The 21,492-nt window shown below is 47.4% G+C and overlaps 1 protein-coding gene across 4 annotated transcripts in view; it reads right to left on the bottom strand.

Moving 5' to 3' along the window:
- Positions 1-21,492, bottom strand: part of LOC119956911 (secretory carrier-associated membrane protein 5-like) — an 81,695-nt gene that overhangs the window by 22,385 nt on the left and 37,818 nt on the right. For all 4 annotated transcript variants that reach the window (XM_038784472.1, XM_038784473.1, XM_038784471.1 and 1 more), the window contains one exon: positions 2,437-2,593. In XM_038784472.1, the coding sequence (XP_038640400.1) occupies positions 2,437-2,593 (157 nt within the window). The remainder of the gene's footprint in view (positions 1-2,436; positions 2,594-21,492) is intronic.

Here is a 21,492-nt window from a genome sequence, read left to right as displayed (position 1 = left end):
TGCATTACCTGGAAAGGAAGAGCAAGTTAGCAAAAAGTCAATTCCTCCTTTCGGGGAAAAAGTAGTGGTGTCTCGAAATCAAATTGGCATATGTAAAATGAACATCGTCAAATCAAAAGCAGCCAACGGCAACTCCAATGGATTAGATGGTGAATTTTGCGCAGCTTGACTTTGAAGAGAGGGAGGTTGGAGGGAAGATGAAGAACAACAAAAAAAAAACAGAAAATGGCAAGGGTCAGTCCCACCTCGGCAGAGATATGGAGGATTATGGTGGGGAACGATCACAGCTGGAAGAATAAGTGCAGCAGCATTAGCAGAAAACAAGCAAGGATCAAAGCTTGAAAATATTGCAAGGACAGTCGTCAACCCCCAAGAAAAAAAAGCTATAATTGGTTTGGGGCTTTCATTCTTTGTCATTCCCGATTTCTTTGTTAACTGCACTGAAGGGCCCCCGTATTCAGATGACATTCTGGCATGAGAACGAGTGCGCCATCAACAACAGTTCTGGCATCGCTTGAACATAATTTCAGGCATAGAAATCACCCTGCTGCATGACCCAAGATAAGAAAAATGCGATTCAATTAACATGGAATTGGGTCCTCAGCCAAATAAAAATGGAAATAGAAACCACACAGCAATAGAATTAGTCATGAATCTGAAGCCCCACTGACATGGAGGTTTCAATAATCAGTGCAGAGAATTACAGTGAAAAGTAATTTCGGCAGCACTGTAGTAATTTTCTCTTCGCTGTATTCACCTTTTAAGAGTAGCTTTCAAAATGCAATTAGAAATCCTCAGAAGTCTTTTGCTTCCACCCAAATGAGAGCCCACTGCTTGTACTTTTGTGGAAGTCGGCGCCGCTCAGTGTACGAGGCAAGCAGTTACCAGCGGATTGGGGCCTATTCTTCCACGGTTTACCATTGCTGCGATATTCGGATTGCTCCATTCTGCCACCTCCACAGCATCAATGCTTGCACCTCCAGAAATTCGACCCAAGAGCCCCAGGGGATCCTGCCCCCCCCCCCCCCCCCCCACAAAAAATAAAAAAAATTGATGCCATTAAACGACAGGATTATGGAATTTTGCAGCACAGGGAGAGTCAAGAGTCCAGTGGTTCAGTGCTGGCTTTCTGGAAGAGCTAATTCCCAGTCGCCTTCCCCTGCTCCTCCCCGCTTTTCCCTTCTTTGCTGCCACTCCCCATTGCTTACCCGGGTTCGGAGCTGCACATCTCTTGCCCAAACGTCCATCCCGGGCTTGGTGGGGAACGGGCAAGGCAGCAGCATCAGGGAAAATTAAGCCACGTCCCCATTTTTGAAGGCACTAGCTGTTGTAACGTAGTAAATGTAAAAGGTCATAACCACTGTGACCGGAATAAGGCGAGGGGCTAGGAAGGCCGGGTGTTTGGGAGTGTGGGACGAGTTGGGGAGTGGGGGAGGAGAAATATCTCAAAGTTACCCAGGAGTTAGAAGTAGTTTCAACCCCTCTAAACTTTCCTGGGTAAATATTGTGCCAAGAGGAAGCTGGAAACTTCCGAAGTCTCCAACTGAAATCGGAGTTCCGTATGGTTCCAGGTGCACGGCAATCGCCCTGCGGAACTTCAAACCTCCCAGGCAATTCCTGTGCCATCCTTTTGTGGGGGTCCCCAGCACATCTCCTGGGGCACCTCCCGGGGGGGGGGGGGGGGGGGGGGGGGGGGCAAATAACAGAAGATCTGGACCTTTGATTTGTTTTCCTGAACTTCCTTGGAGTGGCAGTCAGCATTGGATTGCCATTCCGGGACGAGTTTCTTACCAGATTTCTTTTTTCCCCTCCCTGCATACCTCGCCCGACTCAGGCCTGGCGAGATCCAGGCAGTGCAGCACACCCCCCAGGGCCCAGCGCCAACGTACAGCAGGGTCAAAAGTGAAGGAAAAAAACCAGCACGTTTTTCAATAAACCAGGTAGGTTTAAAAGATCCAGTGAAATTTGAAAAGCCCTTGACAGGCCATGGGGAAGGTAGGCGGATACGATTTGGAGGATTGGGGGGGGTTGGATGGGTAACTCCGAGGTTGCGCAAACTTCACCCGGGAACGACCGTGCAACCCATACCTGGGAGCCTCCGAAGGGATTCCTCAGCGCATCTTTGAAGTGCCCCCCCACCCGCGCCGGACTGAATCGGACGCTGAAGTGCCCATTTGTTGGGATGTCACTATTTCTGACAAAGCAACACATGTCCTTACAACCCTCTGTAAAAATTACACTTCCCATATCTTTTGCTTTGCTTTCTCTCCTGTAACCCAGAAGCCAATATAGAAAAAAAAGAGTTCCCCCCCCAATTTACCTCAAACACCCCTCACCTAGGAAGCGTGGCGACTGCCTTTCACGGAAAAGTTCCAAAATTTCTCATCCATGTGAATGGGGCCAAGGAAAAAATGAGTGATAGCTCAGGGTACTTACCTGAAGGCCTTGTAGATTGGTCTAAACCAGCAAACATAAGAGCATGGCGTGAATAGAATCAGCCAGAGAAAGGCAAGTCCAAAGTTGACAGCTCCACCTCCTCCAATCAACCAAGCTAGACAGCCAATCAGATTCACTGCAAGTGTGATGCTGTTCACTGCAACAAAGTATCAATAGCACACAACAGCCAGTGATCATTCACATTGCAGGCAACACTAACATGGAGGTCAGCATCGCCAGAGAAACACCAATGAGCGAATTAGCAAAGTCGTGATCAAAAGCCAAGGTTCCTCGAGTCATTACACCAGAGAACCCGTTTGATAAACCCCCCCCTCCATCCACTCACTTCATAACTCCACTGGTTATGGATATGCCATATTCGGAGGATGCATATGAGAATTCCACCACTGCTGCTGAGGTTGTTCTCTATTTAGTTACACATAGAGCCCAACACTGCACCTGAAGCCAAACTGGAACCAGCGAATCACTCAGTCTTGCTTCTTACATAGAACATACAGTGCAGAAGGAGGCCATTTGGCCCATCGAGTCTGCACTGACCCACTTAAGCCCTCACTTCCACCCTCTCCCCATAACCCAATACCCCTTCTAACCTTTTTTTTGGACACTGAGGGCAATTTAGCAAGGCCAATCCACCTAACCTGCATGTCTTTGGACTGTGGGACGAAACCGGAGCACTCAGAGGAAACCCATACAGACATGGAGAGAACGTGTAGACTCCGCACAGAGAGTGACCCAGCGGGGGATCGAACCTGGGCCCTGGGAGCCACAGTGCTAACCACTTGTGCTACCCCCCCCCTCCATAAAACCAAACACCAGAGCTGGGGGTTTGCAGCGCGTGAATGATGTCCACCATCTGAAGAATGCCGACCACAATTGAAATGAAAATCGCTTATTGTCACGAGTAGGCTTCAAATTAAGTTACTGTGAAAAGCCCCATGTCGCCACATTCCGGCGCCTGTTCGGAGAGGCTATTACGGGAATTGCATGAGAAAATGAAGAGTCGGGAACACCAGTCTAGTCAACCAATGCGTGACAACTATTATGGTGCGGGGTACTTAAATCCAGTGGGTAACGTACAGCACATCGGTCAGGATTGCGCTACATGGAATCTCTATTTACTTCTGATTAACAAATTAAACAAAAGACCAAATATTGGGGGGGGGGGTTACAACAAAAATCAAAACGTCAAAGGAAACGTAACTAATCAATCTAAAATAGGATTTCCAGGGCGAAGATGCGCCCTAGCCCTCGTGTGCCCACTGAACACAAAGTTTTAAGCGCACCGGAGGACACTGTATGCTCCCTCTCCAGTGAATATATATATGTATATGTGATCAATTACAATCTGATTGATCGCTGCCCAGGAAGCAAGTGGATGCAATGACACTTAACTTGCCGAGCTGATTTATTGCAAGGAAGGTAACAGTGATCTTAGTATCAGGGAGACGGTGGTGTAGTGGTATTGTCACTAGATTAGTAATCCAGAGACCCAGAGTACTGTTCCTGGGACCGAGGTTCAAATCCCACCATTGCAGATGGTGTAATTTGAATTAAAAGTCTAGTGAAGACCATGAAACCATTGATTGTCGTAAAAACCCATCTGGATCACTAATGTCCTCTAGGGTAGGAAATCTGCCGTCCTTACCTGGTCTGGCCTAAATGTGACTCCAGACCCACAGCAATGTGGTTGACTCTTAACTGCCCCTCAAAGGGATGGGCAATAAATGCTGGCGCACAGCCTGCAACGCCCACATCCTGCATAAAAAAAAAAGTAGCCTCTGTTTGCAATTCAGCTACTGTAACAGAAAGTTAAATGTAGACTAGTCAATTCATTCCACAATTCCTTGGTGCAATGCAAAATGTCGTTCTTCCGATAATTAGAAGCAATATGTCCATAACGATGATTTCTATAAAACCACGAACAGCCCTCCTCCTAGTCTCAAGCCGAGCATGTCATAAAGTACCAAGCTTGTCATTGGTACAAGGCTTTAAATAGTCTAGTTATGTTGGTGGATCCTTAGTATTGTATCTGAATATTGTTTGGAATTGCACAGGATATACATATGGCTCAACTAGTCCATGCTGCACAAGAGTGCAAAATGCTACTTCAGGGCAAGATTCTTCGCCCAAGAACTCTGCCTGTGCCGCAAAAAAACAGCTACTCTACCCCCGACATTTCCTAACCATTTAGGTGAGTGGGCGGGGAGAAAACGGGGAGCGCGGAGGCTCTTTCATAAGCATCCTTTCACAGTCAGCCAGTCTATTTGTTTCTCGCTGGGCAGATGCTGCTTGACCTGCGGGGCATTTCCAACAGAGTTTAAATTTTAGATTCCCAGCTACGCAGAATGTCGTCCTCTTTGATAGAAGGCAAGTTTGACTGGTTTTATTTTCCGCAAGATATTGCTGCAGTTGCTCTGCCAAAAATATCGCCATCGTTACATGGCGTAATAGCCGGTGCTTTGCATCACAGGAGAGCGACACTAATCACAGCCCCGCTAGTCTATGATGAAATGCATCAAAAGCTTTGGATTTTGCTGCCCGGATAAATTTATAGGATGATTAGATACTCTGACACCTCATTAATCTAACCTTTGCCTGTGGTCAAGCTGGAGTATACATGTCAAACTTCAGACAATAGGAGATCAATGAGAAAAAAAAGCCAAGTCCCTTTAAGAAGGTATGAACTGGTGCAAAGGAGCTTGCCCTGGATACAAGCGCAACAGGCCATCCCTGCCTTCTCATTAATTTTGTGCATTTTTAGCCGTTTGGCATCTTTAAACTGGAAGCTGGGACACATGTCTGCAACAGCACGTGGAGGATTGTGATGATGCTGCAGCCACCTTTCTGCCAAGGCTGTCGCAGTTTTGTGGTTATAATTTTGGGAGAATACACGCTTTTGCCACCATTATCTTTCAGGCTGCACATGGACATCGGACTCTTGCCAGTCTGCTTTCCATTAAGTCATCTTCATGACGTCCTTTGCCATTTTCTGATTATTAGACAGGCTATCCTGAATAACATGTAGAAACAGCTGCCATTTTCCCTCAAACCTACAAACTCTGCTTTCCCCAATGTTAAATTGTCCAATGTAAATTTGTCCAATTCTTTTCCCCATTTTAAGTGGGGATTGCCTGTTCCTATTGGGCCAAGTGAATCTCAATCCCTTTTTGCCTTATTAAAAATGGGCAGCACAGTGGGACAGTGGCTAGCACTGCTGCCTCGCAGAAGGGACTCGGGTTCAATTCCGGCCTTGGGCGACTGTGCGTTCTCCCAGTGTCTGTGTGGGTTTCCTCCGGGTGCTACGGTTTCCTCCCACAGTCCAAAGATGTAAGGGGTGGATGGATTGGCCATGGTAAATTGTCCCTGGGATGTGCAAGTTAGGTCACGAGGACAGGGCGAGGTGGATGCCGGGATTGGAAATGGGTAAAGTGCTAATTCGAAGGGTCGGTGCAGATTCAATGGGCTGAATAGCCTCCTTCTGCAACTGGAGGGTTTCTTAAAAGAAATAACAGTTGTGATTAAAACTGCAAGTCCTTGACGACAGTTAAAATCATCGCCATAGGGATGTAAGCATGCAAGAGATTTGAAGTGAAGTAAAATGAGGATGGACAGCTTAGCTGAAGCACAATATGAACTGCACAGCTTTCTATTAACTCCGACTACCCCAGTTCCAGGATACACCTGCACAGCCAATGATAATGGACAGTTCTGCACACTGACACTTTAGGAATTTAAATCAAGCTTTTACAATGCAGGATTCTAGTAGGGTCTGTTTATTATAAGAAATAAATATACTAATAGGAGCTTTGGGGACATTTCTCACATTTCTCTAAACTAGTTCTCTCCGACAGTGCCGACTTCCTGAAAAAAACCACACACTCCAGCAAGCGCCTGTACGAAAGACAACGATTGCTGTGCAAAGGCCATCATTGCAGAAAAGTAATTTTGGAATAGAACAGGAATAATGCACTGGTAAGTGAAGAGAGAAAAAAAAAGAACAGTGTGCGCTCACAAGGAGCGCGCCAAGCCCAGATGCGTGCAAACACCTGGTCAGGGAAGCACAACCATATTACAGAAACAAATGGAGGCCATTTGGCCCATTCTGCATCCTACCAGCTCTCAAAGCTATCCATAGTCCTGTTCTCCTGCACCTTTTTTCATTAGGAGTTTTTGTGAGGTTCAGGTGCTAAATTATTTTGAGAGTTGAACAAAGGGAGAGTGTAGGGTACTTTTTTTTTCTTTTGAGTGCTATCAGAATTAAAAAAACGTTGAATTAAATGTCGGATGATAACCATTGTCGTTCAAACCCATCGGTTCACTAATGTCCTTTAGAGAAGGAAATCTGCCATCCTTACCTGGTCTGGCCTACATGTGACTCCAGACCCACGGCAGTGTGGTTAACTCTTAACTACCCTTTGAAATGGCTCAGCAAGTCAGACAGTTAAAGGGCAATTAGGGATGGGCAATAAACACTGGCCCAGCCAGCGATGCCCACATCACATGAATGAAGACAAAAAACATGGGGTCGCTACAATGCTGGTTGATCACCCCTTCATTTTTGGATTTGGCAGGTTGCTTTACAGCTCGATGCCCTTCCTGCCGCTAACCCTCCCCATTTGCCTTGGCTGAGGATTGACTCCAATACACAGTGGTTTGCCTGCCCCAGTGCCTGGGCTCTTTGGTAGCCAACAAATCCTGGAGTGGAACTTAAACCCAGGCCCTTCTGGCTCAGATGCAGCAGAGCTACCCACGGAGCCATGCTAGTTTCGAGAATTCTCTATTTTAATACACTCTCTTTAAAAAAAGAAATCTATAGTCTCCTTTATTCTTGTGGCTATGCTCTCCTCTGATCAACTCAGCAGGTGGTTTAGCCCTGTGCCTCATCATCATAATCATCATCACCCCTCTTAATTCGAAACATCTCCATCGGATGTCCTTGTAACCTGGGTTAGCTTTAGCCCCAATTTCTGACGGCTCTTTGGAATCCTTGAAGTCCTCTGTAAGACCCAATTTGAAATGCTCAGTTCTCAACTTGATACGGTTGTTGTACAGTAGGTCACAGAACAGCAGTACGAATGTTGCAGAGGACACACGTTACCCAAAGGAACATTGCACCTTCTATTCTGATGACATCCCAGGGCGCCAAGATGTGCTTCAATGAACATCTGGGCCGAACTGCATTTTTGATAGCGACTTGCAAGAGGATTTTTGAAAAATGTAAAAAGCTAACCTTTTGAAACCAAATCATAATTTCATCAGCTGACCTCCATGTAGTTACAGCATTAGTTCGGGAGTCAGTAATTAAACATATTAGAACAGTCTCACACACACACAAAAACACAAACATTGTTACCACACCCTTTAAAGAACAATCTTCATAATCAGAAATACACCTCAAGATGTTCAGGTTCCACCTTATTAGATAGCATAGAAAGTCTCTATTTTACATGTATCACTTTCCTTAACATCCAGCTTATAATACACGAACCAATAATTGTGAAATCATAATGCAGCAGTTAAAAGAATTTGAGATTTATAATTGTCACATGTATTAGCTTACAGTGAAAAGTATTGTTTCTTGGATGCTATACAGACAATGCATACCGTACACAGGGAAGGAAGGAGTGACTACAGAATGTAATGTTACAGTCATAACTAGGGTGTAGAGAAAAGATCAACTTAATACGAGGTAGAAGGCACAGAAATATCCTATATTCTGAGAAGGTTGGAGAAATTTAATTGTAAATATTGCTGGAGAGAGAGACAGGTTGCCGGAGCTTTTCGTTTTTGCATTCATCAGGGCAACCACAAGGATGCTAGATTTCAAACAACGATTTATACTCCAGGACGCTGCTGATTAACTGGCAAGTCAACTCCGACTGGCCGAGACTTTTGTCATGGAGAAAGCAATGGTGTACTACAGGCTCCTCAAGCTTCCCTTTCTTGTCGTATAAATTGTCTGGCATTCTTGCGTTTGTGCTGATGATTGACCGCAGGATGAAAAGCTTCAACACGTCTCCCGTTACAAGTTCCCTACTACCAAGTGGCTTACAGTTTGGCAAAGCAGCTGGCTGGTTCTTACCCAGTGGGCCCATTCATGGGGAGAAGAGCATGAATTTCACGTTATTCGCCCAGCAAGTAGTCAAATTACAGACTCAGCATATTAAAAAGCTCAGGGAAAGTCACTTCAATCACCTACACGGCTCATCAAATATCGAGGATTTTCCTGGTGTGTGTCAAGGTGGAGCCTCTCAATAGAACATGCTGACCTATGGATGGTGATATAACATGCTGATCGACAAACTGCAATAGGCTACAGATCTGCATTTGTATTCCTTGCTGGACCCTGTGTTGCAACCTTAATGTTCAGGATATGATATAAAAGTACGCAAGACGCAGGGTGCTTGCATGATCAGCATGCTGTCTTCTATAATCCTCTGCTCACCAGCATCTTGAACCTATTCCAATTGCTTCGAGGAGATACCCGAACGGAAGCCTCCCCACCACGTAACAGCTGGGGTCAGTGGCTGTCCTGCAGCACCTCCCGCAGGCAACTCTAAACCTATGTTGTGAATCATTTTTACCTCAGACAACTGCATCAGTTTGCACTTTTAAGCGATTCATTCTCTTTATTGCTGGCATGGAGTCTGGCGAGTGCTTTTCTCCCGACCACAACCAAGGTTCCCACTTGGGACAAGCGGTTGGAAAGGGAAATGGAGGGAATTCTAGACAATAGAGCCTGGATGTCTGAAAGCACGGCTGTCAATACACGAGGTGAAAGGAGTGGGGGCTATAGTAAGACCGTAAGACATAGAAGCAGAATTAGGCCATTCGGCCCATTGAGTCTGCTCCGCCATTCAATCATGGCTGGCCTGTTTCTCATCCCCAGTCTCCTGCCTTCTCCCCAGATCCCCTTATTAATCAAGAACCTATCTATCTCTGTCTTAATAAAAACAAAAACACAAACATTTTCAAAGGTTATATAGGTGAGAGAAAAAAAAAAACTTTTCCTCCAATTAATATCTCTGCCAGACAAAATTGAAACAAAACTTGAACATTATGTAATAACTAACAGAGGTGGAAATCAAATTTTAAACCAACGTCAAGGTGGGGTTTGTGGAACTAAGTTCAGTACTATCACAACACACCGGCAGTGGATATTTAATGAACTTCTGCCGAATGGTGTAAAATGGTGAGGTGCTGCCATCTAATGGCAATTACTAATAATGTTAACCCAAACAAGAAGATTCAATATGCAATCCTGCGCTTGCAGGTGACAAATTTAACATGTTTAAACTGGACGACTGCAAACGCAGTCACATTGAAGAATGGGGAAGGAGCCCGTCCCGCAACTGAAACACTGTACCGCAAAAAAAAAAAAAGTGGCCGACGCAACTGCGCCCCATTGCCCTCACCAAAGTCTGTTTCGGACTGTTCTGTAACAAAATTATCTTGAAGCTCTGCTTCAGCAGAACAAATATGATTTTGATTTATACTGAAGAACCAGGTTACAGCAAAGAATATATTACCCTGGGAGCTCAGCAGCTTCCTTTTTATGGGAAATGAAAAGTTATGTTTAACAATCTGATAACAACACAATCCACATTCCACAGCACATGAGGTGGCCCGTCCATCTGACAGCAAGCATTCGATCGCTGCAAGTGCGACAGGGAGAGGAATTTCTGCCGTTAATCGCACATGGTTAGTATCAAGTGGCTCTGGTTTAAAAAGTGATGCCTGCTCTCCTTAAAAAGAACAAAATGTGGGACAGGAGCTAGCCAAACTGCAAGAAAATTGTGGGCGGCACGGCAGTACAGTTGCTTCACAGCTCCAGGGTCCCAGGTTGGATTACTGGCTTGGGTCAGTGTGTGTGTGAAGCCTGCACGTTCTCCCTGTATCTGCGTGGGTTTCCTCCCACAAGTCCCAAAAGATGTGCTGCAAGGTGAATTGGACATCCTGAATTCTCCCTCGGTGTACCCGAACAGGCGCTGGACTGTGGCGACTAGGGGCTTTTCACGGTAACTTCATTGCAGTGTTAATGTAAGCCTACTTGTGACAATAAAAGATTTTTTTTAAAAAGGGGTGAAAAACAGAAAATGCTTGAAAAGCATTTTGGAGAGAGAAACAGAGTTAACGTTTCGAATCCATAAGACTTTTTTTCCCCCACCACCAGAGCTAAAGAGAGGGAGAAATGCGATAGATTTGATACTGTTGAGGCGGTGGAGCAGATGGAGCAAAATAGAAGGTGGGAGTTCAGGAGAGATTTGACAAAGATGCCATGGACACAATAGAAAAAGGAGCGTTAGTGGTAGCATTAAAGACTAAAGAAGGCGTGGCATCAAGGCAAGATATCAGAATGTATTAAGAGAGGTCAAGAAGGAAGACAGAGTTCATGATCTGAAGTTCTGGAACTCAATATTAAGTTGAGAAAAGCTGAAAAGTGCTTAATTAGAAGCGGAGGGCCCAGTTTACCCGGGGCTTCACTGGAATATTGGAGCAGGTCAAGGATGGACATGTGGGCATGAGAGCAGGGCGGAGAGTTGTAATGGCGAGCGACAGGAAGGTCGGGGTCATGTTTACGGACAGAGTGAAGGTGTTTCGCAAAGCAGTCACCCAGTCTGTGCATAGTCTCTCCATGGAAAGGAGACTGCATTAGGAGGAGCGAATACATTAGACCAAATAGTAGGGAATGGAAGTAAAGTGCTGCTTCACCTGAAAGGAGTATTTAGGACCTTTGACAGTGAGGGGGTTTGTAGCCATGCTGGCCACGCAAAATGGACACTGAGCCAAACTAAAATGGAAGGCTGCTGAGAAACAGACAGTTCAGCCAGAACAGCAGTCTGCAAAGAGCAGTTTGCATTCTGCAGCAGCAGAAACCAGTTTGGGCTCAGGTGAAAAGACCTTAGCTAGGTGCAAATGGCAAAACGCTTTGCATGCTAATGAGGCCATCAGACTTGAACACCCACACAATAGATACATTTGGTTCTGAATGGACACATTCCAATCAAGACCCAGACATCGAGGCACCAGAAACCTCCGAACAAAAGGACATAAGAAACGCCCCCTCCATCACGGAGACCCCCTCGCATTGGGGAATTAATCCAGTATCGATAAGAAATTGATCCAATAGGTAGAGCCCGCCCGAGAAGAGGGAAGGACAACGGAACCCCTATAAAAGCTAGGGACCTCGTGTTGTCCGGTCTGTTAAACCTGTGCTCCGGCCCCGACTGACACCTGGTATCCTGACTCCAGCCGTTGAGCACCAGCCGCCGAAACCGTAAGTTCAACGCTCGCTACGCGATCCAAGCCCGCTAGACTCCCAAGTGCCAGAACGCTTGCTGAAGGCTGCAGACAAAACCAGGACGAAGGCCTCGTTCTCTGACCTTGCCTGTTCCTGTTAGATAAGTATTCTGTTTGCTTATGTTTAGTGGTAGCTTAGTCTCTTAGTGTGTGCATGAGTATTTATTATTAACTGTATAATAAATATTGATCGTTTGAACTTGACTAATCGGTGTATCGTCTTTATTACTTTGAATTTGACCTTGGAATACTTGTGACGTTGCCTATACGGCAGCTGGCGACTCCAGAGCTAAATAATTACATAGAACAGAGCCTAGCAGTGTTAAGCACACGTCGAACTCGGAGGCGTGTTAATACACTCCAATAAACGCGTTTTACGCCCATAGTAAAACGTGCAACATTTAGTGGCGACTCCGCCGGGACCCTGTTGTAAGTGGAAACACCACAGTGTCCAGGACCCTGAAATTTGAATTAGAACTCCAAATTGCAGAGAAAGAAAGAGATCACAAGTATTCAAGGTGTTCAAAATAATAAGCGAAATTCGGAAGTGTGTTTAGTGCATGCGTACTAACAGGGCTGTAAGGTAAAACTGAAAGCTTTTTGTTGCGACAAACTTTCGGTAGTTTTGTGATCGGAAAATAGCGTAAGCCGTACCCTTTTTACGAAACACCACCCCAACAACCCCCTGTTCCAAATTATAAAAAGAGAGTCAGAGGAAATGGCCATGCAGGCAATGGAACGTCTGATGGATCCAGCAAAGTTTGTGGTCGCAGCGACCAGCAGCAGTAGCAGGGTAGGCCAGTGTCCCACGTGGGAGCTGGAACTCCGCAAATATTTACAAGGAAAGGGATGGCCCCTTTGGAAAGAGTTTTGTGCAAATGAGGAGACAGGTCCCGGAAGTATAGGTCATACTTGGTGGGAGAACCTCTCTCAAATACACAAAAAGAGTTTAGGAAAAGCACGCAAGCCGATGGCGATTGTGTCCTGCTTGGCACAGTTGCGAGGCGCAGAGGAGGTCATCAGGGCGCTCCGGACAGATTTAGAGGAAAGGAACCGAATGAGTAAGGTCGATGTCAGGGACATCGAGAAAGAAAACCTGGAATTAAAAGGGAAGTTGGCAGAGAAGGGTAGAGAGGTGGATGATGCCAAGAGGGCTCACCAGTCTTGTCTAGCTCATCTGAACAGTTCCCAGACCCAGTATGAGAAAGCCTATCAGGACGTGCAACGTGCCGTTCTGATAAGACAGGAATCGGAGAAGCAGGTGGAGGCATTGCAGAGGCAATGTTCCGATCTCAAAGCAGCTTTGAGAGCACTCCACGCTGCAACGACCGAACAAAGACAAAGCACAGTTGACCACGCGAAATGCAGGAAACAGATTGCGGAATTGCAATCTCTGCTTTCGGTGCAGAATGGCTTCCAAAGCACCTTTGGAGCTCAGTTAGATGGGGAAAATGCCCCAGATTGGCAGGAATTAAGCGAGACAGCGCAGCGTTATGTTCAGGGAACATGTGCGCCCGCAGCTCAGCAGAAACGACAGGCACCCCAACCCCCCACAGCTCAGATCATAACCGCACCCATGAATCCCGTAACCACACAGAGGAAAGCCGAATCAGAAGGCGCCCCAGACATAACTTACACCACCCCTTTAACAGTAACCCAGCTAAGGGACGCTTGTGAAAAGATCACTCCGTTCCTCCCCACTGCAGACCCCCACCAGTTTTTCGCCAAAGTAAAACAGCAGGCTACCATGTACGGCCTGGATGAGAGAGAGCAGGTTAAGCTCACCGTGCTGAGCTTAGACCAGAGTGTAGTGGCAGCCCTCCCCGACCCACAGAACGTGGCAGGAGGCAGCCTAGAGGAGATGCACACTGCCATTTTAGATGCCATCGGGTACAATAGAGGTGACCCCGTAGAAGGCTTGAATAAGTGCAGGCAGAAGAGATCCGAACACCCCACAGCATTCGCAGGAAGGCTGTGGATTCACTTCAGCGCAGTTTTCGGACAGCTAGATAGAGCGCATTTAACCCGCGAAAACATGGTTAAGTGGACGCGCACAATTATCTCACACGCAACAGAAGCAGGACAGAGCGCTTGCAATAATTACGACCCCTCAGAAGAGGCCCATAACGAAAAATGGGTCCTCAAAAGATTGTCCCGCGCTTGGGAGCAATCGCTTCAGGCAAAAGGAAAGGTTAGATCCCCAGAAGAGGCTCAGGCTGCTGCAGATATCCAAGCAGTCAGAGAGCACCAGAAGCCCGCATGGGTAAACGAAGGCAAGAGCAGCCCTCAACAGAAAGGACAGGAATGCTATAACTGTGGACAGTTAGGGCATTGGGCAAAAGAGTGCCAAGCACCCCAGCGATCTCAGAGAGGCCAGCAGACAGGCACTCTGAACCGCAGTAAGGCAAAACCCATCCACAATGTAGCAGTACAGTCAGGACCCACCAATGTGGACGAGACGAACTGACGGTGTTCGGGCTCCCCCACTTGGGTCTGTGACACACTATGGGACTCATCAGGGAGGCCCGTAGTCACGGCAAAAGTCAAAGGGAAGCCCATAGAGTTACTGTGGGACACAGGAGGATCCCGCACCACCATTAACTCCACAACCACGGCACACGCAGACACGTGGCCGACCACCTCCACCATCACACTTAGCGGGTTCACCGGACACTCGCAGCAGGGACATATCACAGCACCCGTAGCGATCCAGCTAGGGAACATTAGCACAAGGCACCCCGTAGTTTTAGTAAATCTTCCCCGGACAGCAGAGCACATCTTGGGGATAGATTTTATGAACGCTCACAGCTTGTCGTTCGACCCAGTGAACCAGTGTGTCTGGCGAATGGCGAGATCAGACAGAGCCCCAGCCACCCTCACAGTAGGAGACTACGCTAATCGGATTAGCGCAGTGGGAGAGTACTCATTCGACCTGACTACGCTCCACACCGACAGACAAATTAAGGCCCTACTGAACAAACACAGGACAGCATTTGCAAGTCACCGTCATGACTGTGGCAGAATGACTGGACAAGTTCATGTTACCGGACAGGACCCCCGACCGCAAAAGCAGTACAGATTTCCCCTCGAGGCAGAGGTGGAAATAGAAAAGGTTATAGGCAGCTTGTTGGACCAAGGTGTACTGAGAACGGTAGCCTCCACCAACAATGCCCCTATTTGGCCAGTGAGGAAGCCCGATGGATCATGGCGTCTGACCATCGATTATCGGGAACTCAACAAAGTAACCCCCGCAGTAGCCCCAACGGTAGCTACTGGTCCCGAGACCATGCTCAAGCAGGGTCTCAACGCCAAGTACTTCACGGTATTGGACATCAGTAATGGATTCTGGTCAATACCATTGGCAAAAGCGTGCCAATACAAATTCGCATTCACTTTTAAAACACAGCAGTACACGTGGACATGCCTCCCACAAGGATTCCACAATTCACCCTCCATTTTCCACCGACAGCTGGCAAGTGGATTAGAAAAATTTTCCCGACCCGATTGTCTGGTACAGTATGTAGACGACCTACTACTGCAGACAGACACAAAGGCAGAGCACATTTCGCTTCTGGCCGAACTCCTGGAACTCTTAACTGAAATTGGCTGTAAAGTTAACCCGAAAAAGGCCCAAATATTGGAAAGTAAAGTAATGTATTTGGGATCAGTCATCACGCACGGCAAACGCGAGATCGAATTCAAAAGAATTGATTCGATTGTCAAATTGCCCCTTCCCCAGAATGTTTCAGCCCTCCGGTCGTTTTTAGGACTGGTTGGCTATTGTCGGAACCACATCGACGGATTCGCGACAAAAGCCGCCCCACTTTCAGACCTCCTTAAGAAAGGAGCCCCCTGGGAATGGCTTCCGCAGCATACAGGCGCTGTGGAAGAGTTGAAACGAGCCCTTAGTGCAGCACCCGCGCTGCTAGTCCCCGACCAACTTTCACCGTACGCAATAGAGGTAGCGAGCACCGATCTGACCCTCTCGGCCGTGTTGCTTCAGGAACGGCACGAGCAGCTAAGACCAGTGGCTTATGCCTCCCGACTGTTAGACCCAGTAGAACAAGGATTTTCGGCCTGTGAGAGGCACCTCCTTGCTGTCTTCTGGGCAGTACAGTACTTTTCATACATCACCGGACTAAACCCCATCACCATCCTAACCGAACATACACCCACACAGCTACTACTAGACGGTCGACTGAAGGACGGTTCAGTTAGCCAGATTAGGGCAGCTAGGTGGACCCTACTTTTACAAGGACGGGACATTACAGTGAAACGGACACGCACCCACACATACTTAGCAGACAACCTCCAATACCCCGGACAGCCCCATGACTGTGAAATTGTAGCTCCCCTGCATAACACAGGACCCTTTTTAGCCAAAACACCCCCCAGGAAGATAGGGAACCCGAAACAAAGCCCCCAGCCCACAGACACGTGTGGACCCTTGAGGATTTATGTAGACGGTTCCTCCACAGTTTTAAATGGTGAGCGTATCACAGGATGCGGCATCTATGTAGAGGACGCGCAGGGGCGCGCTCTCGAAGAGATAGCTCTTAAGTTACCAGGTCACTTAGGCGCGCAGGCAGCAGAGCTAGCAGCCATAGCATACATAGTGGACCACCCCGATTCTTTCCCCAGCCCAGCAGACATATATTCAGACAGCTTATATGTCTGTAACAGTTTGACCGATTTTCTGCCCCTGTGGAGGACACGAGGTTTTGTCTCCGCAGACGGAAAACCCCTTCCATCAGCCCCCTTACTCCAGCATATCCTAGAGAAAGCGAAGGACAGGACCTTCGGCATAATAAAAGTTCGAAGCCACCATAGGTCATCACCCCCTGGGAATGTAAAGGCCGACGCGTTGGCTAAGGCAGGTTCCAGGAGAGGACACTTATGGACCCCCCCAGCTAGCGCACCAGCTAGCGCCCCTGTGAGCGCAGTCCAAGTCTCACAGACTGATATTAAAGATCTCGTGGCAGCACAGAAACAGGACGGAGACCTCAGGGAGGTTTTCAAGGGAAACTTTGTGCCTGCTTACGAGCACTTTAAACACGCACTGACCACACATGAGGGTGTGATCATTAAGGACCGACTTTACGTGGTCCCACAGCAGGACAGGAATCAGATGATTGCCTTGTTCCACGACGGACACGGGCATCAGGGAATTGATGCAACAACGAGGCACCTCAGGCAACTCTGTTGGTGGCCTAATCTCAGGAATGATGTAACGCACTACATAGAGAATTGCCTGATTTGTGCTCAGAATAACCCGGAGCGGTATTCTAAGAAGGCACAACTTCGGCATACTCGCCCAGTTAACGGCCCTTGGACAAACCTCCAGATCGACTTTATAGGTCCATTGCCCCCTTGTAGGAATGGCTATAAATACGTTCTGGTGGTCATAGATACCTTTACCAAATGGGTAGAGGCATTTCCCTCACGAACAAATACAGCAAAGACAGCTGCAAAGATCCTGACCCACCACATCTTCACGAGATGGGGTTTACCCCGAAGTATCGATTCGGACCAGGGATCTCACTTTACAGGACGGGTCATGAGGAACGTCCTGACAATATTCGGAATCAAACAGAACTTCCATATTGCGTATCATCCACAGTCCAGCGGGATTGTGGAGCGCATGAATCGGACCCTAAAAACGACCCTTAGGAAAATGGTTCAACAGAACAATTCCACATGGGATTCAGTGCTCCCATTTGCACTTATGTTCATAAGGAACACTGTCTCCACATCGACAGGATACACACCACACACACTCATGACCGGACGCCCTATGAAAGGTACAGAATTCCTTTTAGGACTGGACATGACAAGCCCCGAAGTGACGGCCCTCACACATGAAAAGGCAGTTAAAGAACTAGTTGAGACTGTGAGGTCTGCACAGATCGCAGCCGCAGTCCAGCTAGGGAAACGCCGACAGCAACGGACTGCCTGTTTCAATAAGACCGTACACACCACAGAATTCCAGGTTGGGCAACAGGTAATGTTATCTGTTTATAACCCCAGCAGTTTTTTGGCTCCAAAATATTCCGGTCCCTACTCAATTTCGGACAAAATTAGCCCCTCCGTTTACAGGATAAAGTATCCTAATGGGAAGACCGCGTGGTTCCATATAAACCAGTTAAAGGCTTATGGAACACAGGCCAACCATGCTCACCATGTCCTGCTGGATGCAGCAGAACACTTCACCCCGCCCACCAGAGACACTTTTCCACCATCCCCCTCACAGACCAGTTCATCCACGGACTCGCCCACGACTCCGCCCCCAGACCACTACAGACCACGCCCCGACACGCCCACAAGCTGCCACAGCAGAGACAGCAGGACTGACACTGACTCTGAAGACAGCGACACCACACAGCCATACAGCCCACACTGCACCAACTACGACCCCGACTCCAGTGACCCCATGGAAGTCACTTACCTTAAAAACCCCGAACCACCACCCGACCCCGACTACCCCGACAACACACTCGACACTACACAATGGCACAGGGACAATTCCTACAGACTTGTCCGCAATGACGAGAGTGACCCCCGGTCACACAACTCCAAAATAGCATGCCTGATCCACACAAGGGTGTGGGATCCGGGAGAGCAGGACGACACGGTGTCTGACTCCCGACACGGCAACCCCTTTGTGACCCTGTTCACAGAGGCAGAATCAAAGTGAGGTGTCCAGATGATGTAAGATAGGAATCGTTTGAGGGAAACGATGTCCTTTCTGATGGAACCTGCACGTATGTTTGTCTTCGTTTTATGTTTGTTTGTTTTCAGGAATGTACATTGTTCAGCTGGAGGATGGACATCTTCTTTTCAGCTGAAAAGATTGTGACCACCTCACATACACGTTAGCTTGTCTGCCGAAACTTTTGAGAACTTCGGTTTGATTGGAGATCCTTTCCAACGTTGTAAGGCCACACGCCAAATAGCTTGTCCGCAGATATCTCTGAGAACTTCAGGGATGTCCTCAGTTGGAGCATCTTGGCTCCCTTGGTTTTTTAGGTGCCCCTCTATTCGGCGCAATAGAGGCTGCAAGTCATGGTAAACACATTCGTACCCGTTTTTCCAGGTTACTCAGGCAGTGGACAAACGGCACTGAGGACCCGCCCTGTCTGAGAACCAACCCTTGGTCAGCCAAGCTCGGGTATGGCACAGCACGCCCTACCCGGGGATCCCATCCAACTCATACCCGTAGCGGCCCATACGCAACTCATTCGGATGTTTATTTCCAAATTTGTTTTCATTTTAGGTTAGGTAGCCCTTCGGCCACCATCCCACATGCTATTTACATCCGGGAACATTCGGATGGTAAATCAGCAAAGCCTGCGAGACGGCTCGCAGAAGGAAGGATTGTTAGGTGTATGCTGGTCTTTAAATTCGCTTTTTGAAAAAAAAATGAGGGGAGTCACAGGGTGTGACTTAGCCAGTCATTTTAAAGGGTCAATTGGGTTTTGAAAGACAGATGCACTAACAAGTAAAGGTCTTAAACTGTGTATTGACAGATACTGTGCTTGATCCCAAAGGTTTCAAAGGACGAGACAGAGGTCGAAGCCAGGATTGTCAATACCGGAGGAAGAAGGAAGAGAAAGAAGAAGAACAGCAAAATGATGGAAGCCCACTTATTACTATTTAATGTCATATGTATGTGTGTGGAAACAAGACACGTTTCCCCCACAACCCCCACCGTAAATGTTAGTACAGCAAACCCCCAGTGCTCAGCTCTGATCAGCGAGGTTCAGACCTGGTGTACTAAATTCATGACGTGGTACTCCATGTCCTACATAATCGAATCACTGTTGGTGATTGCGATCCTCATCATCCTAGTGCAGACCCTCAGGTTGAGGAAATGGAAGAGGAGAGCCTCTCGTTCCAGCACCTCACCCATCTATAGAGTGCAATCCCCCATCTTCGGATTCCACCAAACCCCTCAACCCCTCACTGATTACAACACTCTGTAAATAAAATTCAGCCATGTATTATATTGTTCCATACTCGACTGCCGAGTTGGGAAGTGTGATGTTGTGGTGTGAATGGTTAAGATTTTAGAGTGATTAAATGTTTAAGTTAAGGTTAAGGTTAATAGTGATAGGTAGAGGTTCCCAATTGTAGTAATGCATGTCCCTTTTTGACATAGGGCCAAGTAGAGATGTTAGTTAAATTTTTTTTTCTCTTCTTCCCATAGTTTAGAACAGAGTAGAACAGGAACTGGCAAGAGGTCAGAACACAAGGAGGCAAAGTACATAGGTGATCCTTCACAATAGTATGATTGTGAGGATCACAAGGAGGGAATGTAGCCATGCTGGCCACGCAAAATGGACACTGAGCCAAACTAAAATGGAAGGCTGCTGAGAAACAGACAGTTCAGCCAGAACAGCAGTCTGCAAAGAGCAGTTTGCATTCTGCAGCAGCAGAAACCAGTTTGGGCTCAGGTGAAAAGACCTTAGCTAGATGCAAATGGCAAAACGCTTTGCATGCTAATGAGGCCATCAGACTTGAACACCCACACAATAGATACATTTGGTTCTGAATGGACACATTCCAATCAAGACCCAGACATCGAGGCACCAGAAACCTCCGAACAAAAGGACATAAGAAACGCCCCCTCCATCACGGAGACCCCCTCGCATTGGGGAATTAATCCAGTATCGATAAGAAATTGATCCAATAGGTAGAGCCCGCCCGAGAAGAGGGAAGGACAACGGAACCCCTATAAAAGCTAGGGACCTCGTGTTGTCCGGTCTGTTAAACCTGTGCTCCGGCCCCGACTGACACCTGGTATCCTGACTCCAGCCGTTGAGCACCAGCCGCCGAAACCGTAAGTTCAACGCTCGCTACGCGATCCAAGCCCGCTAGACTCCCAAGTGCCAGAACGCTTGCTGAAGGCTGCAGACAAAACCAGGACGAAGGCCTCGTTCTCTGACCTTGCCTGTTCCTGTTAGATAAGTATTCTGTTTGCTTATGTTTAGTGGTAGCTTAGTCTCTTAGTGTGTGCATGAGTATTTATTATTAACTGTATAATAAATATTGATCGTTTGAACTTGACTAATCGGTGTATCGTCTTTATTACTTTGAATTTGACCTTGGAATACTTGTGACGTTGCCTATACGGCAGCTGGCGACTCCAGAGCTAAATAATTACATAGAACAGAGCCTAGCAGTGTTAAGCACACGTCGAACTCGGAGGCGTGTTAATACACTCCAATAAACGCGTTTTACGCCCATAGTAAAACGTGCAACAGGTTAAAGGGGCAAGTGTTGCACCTTTTGCAATTGCATGGGATGTGCCCCGGAAGCAGATAAGGAATTGGTGGTGACGGAGGAGTGGACCAGGGTGCTACAAAGGGAACGGTCCCTACAGAATCAAAAACAGAAATGCTCGGCAATCTCAGCAGGTCTGGCTGCATCTCTGGAGGGAGAACGTAGCTGACATCGAGTTTGGAAGCTAGACAGAACTGAGGTGATGGGGGCATGAAGCAGTGGGCCTAGATAGAGAGCCAGTGATAGGTGGAGACTGACCAAGATGTTGTGGACAAAAAGACAAAGGGAATGTAAATGGTGGTAATAATGACCAAGAAGGGTGCTGATAGTGGCACATTAAGAGATCAGAATGTTTTAATGGCAGGACAGGGAATTTTGCAAAATTAAAACTAATGCATCTACAATCTCAGCAGCCACTTCTTCAGAGGACCTGAAGTGAAGCCCATCAGGACT

Source organism: Scyliorhinus canicula, chromosome 24, assembly GCF_902713615.1.
Source record: "Scyliorhinus canicula chromosome 24, sScyCan1.1, whole genome shotgun sequence".
Lineage (NCBI taxonomy): Eukaryota > Metazoa > Chordata > Chondrichthyes > Carcharhiniformes > Scyliorhinidae > Scyliorhinus > Scyliorhinus canicula.
This window is presented reverse-complemented; position numbering and strand designations above follow the sequence as displayed.